Consider the following 4942-nt stretch of genomic DNA (forward strand, 5'->3'; position numbering starts at 1 on the left):
ATTCTGGTTCCGGTATACACATATTTAACTTCCGGTCAGGATGAATTCATTTGCAGATTTTTAATAAACAATGCACTAGTAAATGTGTAAAATTAACATGAATTAAGATTAATACATGTGTTAGAATTATTTGTCTTTGTTATTTCAGGTTAGCTACTGTAACGTTAGTTATCTAATGTTAACCATTAATGTTATTTAATGTTTGAACCTTACTGTAAAGCGTTACCGATACATTTTACATGTTACAGGGACAAATTATAGCTAACTTTTCTCACGCAAAATAAGTAAGTAACATTTCATATATTTTTAAAATAAGATTTTACTAGAAAAAATAAACAACTCGATAATGTTGCATCTCCGAGTCTGAGGGCGGCGCTCTATATTTTAGTGCTTCCTACGTTCCATGTGACGTCATGTAGGTTTAATGATTAACGTAGTTCTTCCATAGGGCTCAGCAAGCCATGGACAGTTTGAGGTTCTTACGGGTTCAGTTGCCGATAACAGTATTATTGTCATGTATGTTTACATTGTCCTCCGGTAGTGAAATGACTTTTGTAACGTGCGGGTCGGTAGTGAAGCTTCTCAACGTAAAACACAACGTCAGATTACACTCTCACGATGTTCGCTATGGATCCGGTGAGCGACTCTCATTCATAAATCTGTACGGTAGTGATATTAACGTTTGATGAATATGAAAAACAACCATTTGAAAAAGCCATTAAATAAACATATTATATTATACATTTGTAAACGTCCTGAAGGGTTTAAAAGTTACACTCTGTTTGGTTCGATAAAATTGTTTTGTTTTGTTTTGTTTTTGAAAGTCTCTTCTGCTCACCAAACCTGCATTTAATCCAAAATACAGCAAAAGCTGTAATATTACGATGTATTTAAAATACTTTAAAATAAACTTAAAATAACTGCTTTCTATTGGAATATATTTTAAAATGTAATTAATTCCTGTGCTCAAAGCTGAATTTTCAGCATCATTACTCCAGTCTTCAGTGTCACATGATCCTTTAGAAATCATTCTAATATGCTTTTATTATTACTATCAATATTTAAAACGGTTGAGTACATTTTAATAAAAAGATCAGCATTTATCTGAAATAAAACACTTTTGTAACATATACAGTGAAGTCAGTATACTTTTTATTTTGGGGAGAATGAAAATAGAGATTAATACTTTTATTTAACAAGGATGCTTTAAATTCATCAAAAGTGATGATAAAGACATTTATGTTACAAAATTGTCTGTTTCAGATAAATGCTGTTCTGAACTTTCTATTCATCAGAGAAACTCAGTTTTCAACATAATAATAAGAATGTTTTTTGAGCAGCAAATCAGAATATTAGAATGATTTTTGAAGGATCATGTGACTGGAGTAATGATGCTAAAATTCAGGTTTGAGATCACAGGAGTACATTTTATTTTAAAATATATTCAAATAGAAAGCAGTTATTTTATATAGTAAAAATATTTTATAATTATAGTTTTTGCTGTACTTTGGATCAAATAAATTTAGGCTTGGTGAGCAGAAGAGACTTCTCATTAAAAATCTTACTGTTCAAAAACTTTTGACTAGTAATGTATTTGATCAGAAATGCAGTAAAACAGTAATATAGTGAAATATTATTACAATTTAAAATCATAGATTTGTATTTTGACATATTTTCAAATGTAATTTATTGCTGTGGTGGATTTTCAGCACAGTTTTTAGTGTCACGTGTTCCTTCAGAATAATTCTAATATTACGATTTGTTGTCTAAAAAAACATTTTTTATTATTATCAGTGTTGAAGACAGTTGTGCTGCTCAATATTTTGTGGAAACCATTTTTTTCAGGATCCTTTAATGGTTTAAAATTTGAAATAAAAAACCTTTTTTAACATTATGAATCCCTTTACTGTCACATTTGATCAATTTAATGCATCCTTACTGAATAAAAGTATTGATTTCTTCATATACTCTCGCTATGATCTGTTAATGCTAATTCCAGGTAGTGGTCAGCAGTCAGTGACCGGTGTAACCACAGTAGAGGACAGTAACAGTTATTGGAGTGTGCGGGGCACCAGTGATGCTGGGTGCCATCGAGGGACTCCCGTACAGTGTGGACAAAACATCCGGTTGACCCATGTAAACACGGGCCGCAATCTACACAGCCACTACTTTACTTCTCCTCTTTCTTCAAATCAGGTATTAATATGTCATTCTTTTTTAATGAACACACACTGTAATGTATAGGTACTGTATATAGAATTTTGATATTGCAATTCACCTTTTTCTCATTAGCCTCCATAGGGAAATAATATATAGGAGAAGAATAACAATGTGCAGTAAACGGTAAAACTGTTTGCACTACAAACCACTGTGTTAATAATTAAGATAATACATTAAAATAATATGGTATGACACACCTATTTGCAATATCAAGCAGCAAAACTAGCTGTTTTGTAAAGCTAAAAATAGCTGGACGTGGATGAGACCGGAAGCCAGACCCATAAAATGTACAAATGGTCTTACAGGAAGAAAAAAGTGGATAAGCTATGGAATTTTACTCAAAAACTCTTTCCATTTAGGAGGTGAGTGCCTTTGGTGAAAACGGCGAGGGTGACCATCTGGACGAGTGGACTGTTTTGTGTACAGGCTCTATTTGGCAGCGGGATGAGTCCGTTCGGTTCCGCCACACGGCTACCGATGCTCTGCTGTCTGTGACGGGAGAACAGTACGGCAGACCCATCCACGGCCAGAGGGAAGTGCACGGCATGATGGTCAGCAGCTCACACAGTTACTGGAAAACAATGGAGGGCGTCTTCATGAAACCCAGTGAGACTGGATCCAAGGATTTCAGCAGTCCATTACACACTGAGTTTTAGAGAGAGCTTCATACAAGCTGAATCTGCTGGACTCTTGATTGTTTTTTCTTTACCTACTGGCCTAGAAGAGGAGCCTTGAGCTGTTATGAAAAGAGTTTTATAATCAAATTGTGCCTCATGCTCATTTTTTTAAACACTTATATTGCACACCATACACTTCAGTTCAAATGTTTTGGGGTCAGTAAGGATTATTGACAAAAAATATTAAGCATCACAACTATTTTCAACATTGATATCAATAAATATTGTTTGTTGAGCAGCAAATTGGCATATTAGAATGATTTCTGAAGGCTCGCTGAAGACTAGTGGCTGCTGAAAATTCATCTTTGCATCACAGGATTAAATTATATTTTAAAATATATTAAAATAGGAAACTGTTTTTTTAAACTGTAATAATATTTCACAATATTAGTGATTTTACTGCCTTGGTGAGCATAAGAGAATTCTTTCAAAAAATAAAAAATAAATAAATCTTACTGACCCTAAACTTTTGAAAGGTAGGACAAGCAGAAATTTAAATGAAAAAAAAAAAAAGAAAATTATTGGTTTAAACAAACATTTAGATTTTTGGAATGCAAAAGGAAGCTACTTTTAGCTTATCAAGCACTTCTTAATTATAAGGCAAAAGTTCAGCCAAGTTTTAACTTGCAGCACAATCATTTGTGCTCACCTTTGAGAAAGTTGAATGGCCATAAAAATGGAATGGCCATCTGTTTGCATCTTTCCAGTACTATTAATTAAAAATGAACAGCAACACATTTTTAAATCATAAATTTGGCCTGCAGCTGTTCTCGGAAACATTTAAAACTGAGGAAATATTAATTAATTGCATACCGAACAAGCTGGAATTCACTTGAATTGCTGACCTCAGAGTGAAAACCCTACAGCAGTAATGCTACTTCATGTTGCAGCAGTATTAACATTAATATCACTGAGAGACTTGCAGTTATGTGGTGCTATGTAATGATGTTTTAGGCTATGTTCTCTAAAAGGAAGCTGTGAAGCTTAAAGCCATTAGTATTATATGTAGCATCATTTTTGCCACTAGTGCCACTAAAATCATCTATTGTTGTCTCTGAATGTGTAATTGAAATTATATTAAGTGCCTTTTTACCATTTACACATGTATCACGATTACATATACTGTAGATGCTGTAGAATTTGAGGTGACCTGTAAACTGTTTTTTCTGTTTACATGGTTGGGGTCATAGCTGTACACGCACAGTAACTACACAGTACCAACTGACAAACATTAGTACAGATTTTGAAGTATTAAACAGCCTTTAGAGTTTATTACCTCAGACAGACGGTTTGTGTGAACATGCTGTTTTGTAGATGCTTTAAATTAAAGAGATCCAGACTTGTTTATTCGTTAACAGTGCTGCTTTTGTGTATATATATATATATATATATATATATATATATATATATATATATATATATATATATAAAACCAATAGATTACGTCATTTATTTGACTTTTGTACTGCTAGGTTCACTGGTGTTGAAATGCTTATGAAGTGGCTCAAACGCTGACAGTGTGTAAACAGAATATTAGTCTTATTTGTAGAAAATTCAATGCTTCCCTCTACTGGCCCAGGCAACAATAGTAAAAAAAAATATATCATTATATTATGGAAGCCCGTTTCTGCCACTGAATAAAAAACGTAAGAAGGTAATTACACATTTTTATCTCACAATTGTGACTTTTGTTTTTTTAGATTTGCATGATACAAACTTGCAATTTAGAGTTAAAAATTCGGGATTGCGACTCGCAATTCTGACTTTACTTCTTTAGAATTGCGTAATACAAACTCGGATATTGTCAGATTATATAAACTCGCAATTCTGACTTTTTTCGTCAGAATTGTGAGATATAAACTTGTAATTTAAAGTTAAAAAGTCAGAATTACGTGATATAAACTCGTAATTCTGACTTTATTTCCTCAGAATTGTGAGATATAAATTCACAATTTAGAGTAGTCAGAACTGTAATATATAACATCGCAATTCTGTCTTTTTTCTCAAAATTGTAAGAAGGCTATAAACTCGCAATTTAGAGTTAA

General features: G+C 32.8%; 1 protein-coding gene across 1 annotated transcript; it reads left to right on the top strand.

The window, feature by feature from the left end:
* Positions 1–426: 426 nt before the first annotated feature.
* On the top strand, positions 427–4240 carry sdf2 (stromal cell-derived factor 2). Its single transcript, XM_073824758.1, has 3 exons — positions 427–636; positions 2000–2196; positions 2580–4240. Exons 1-3 carry the CDS (start codon positions 462–464, stop codon positions 2874–2876), a joined length of 669 nt encoding a protein of 222 aa, XP_073680859.1. The 5' UTR covers positions 427–461; the 3' UTR covers positions 2877–4240.
* The last annotated feature ends 702 nt before the right edge of the window (positions 4241–4942 follow it).

This window comes from Garra rufa, chromosome 19 (assembly GCF_049309525.1).
Source record: "Garra rufa chromosome 19, GarRuf1.0, whole genome shotgun sequence".
NCBI classification, from domain to species: Eukaryota; Metazoa; Chordata; class Actinopteri; order Cypriniformes; family Cyprinidae; genus Garra; species Garra rufa.

Excerpts from the sequence above, each read along its gene's own strand:
- sdf2 (XM_073824758.1), top strand. The coding sequence starts at position 462 with ATGGACAGTTTGAGGTTCTTACGGGTTCAGTTGCCGATAACAGTATTA. Across the intron at positions 637-1,999 it reads CGATGTTCGCTATGGATCCG|GTAGTGGTCAGCAGTCAGTG; the intron begins GTGAGCGACTCT and ends TGCTAATTCCAG. Across the intron at positions 2,197-2,579 it reads CTCCTCTTTCTTCAAATCAG|GAGGTGAGTGCCTTTGGTGA; the intron begins GTATTAATATGT and ends CTTTCCATTTAG.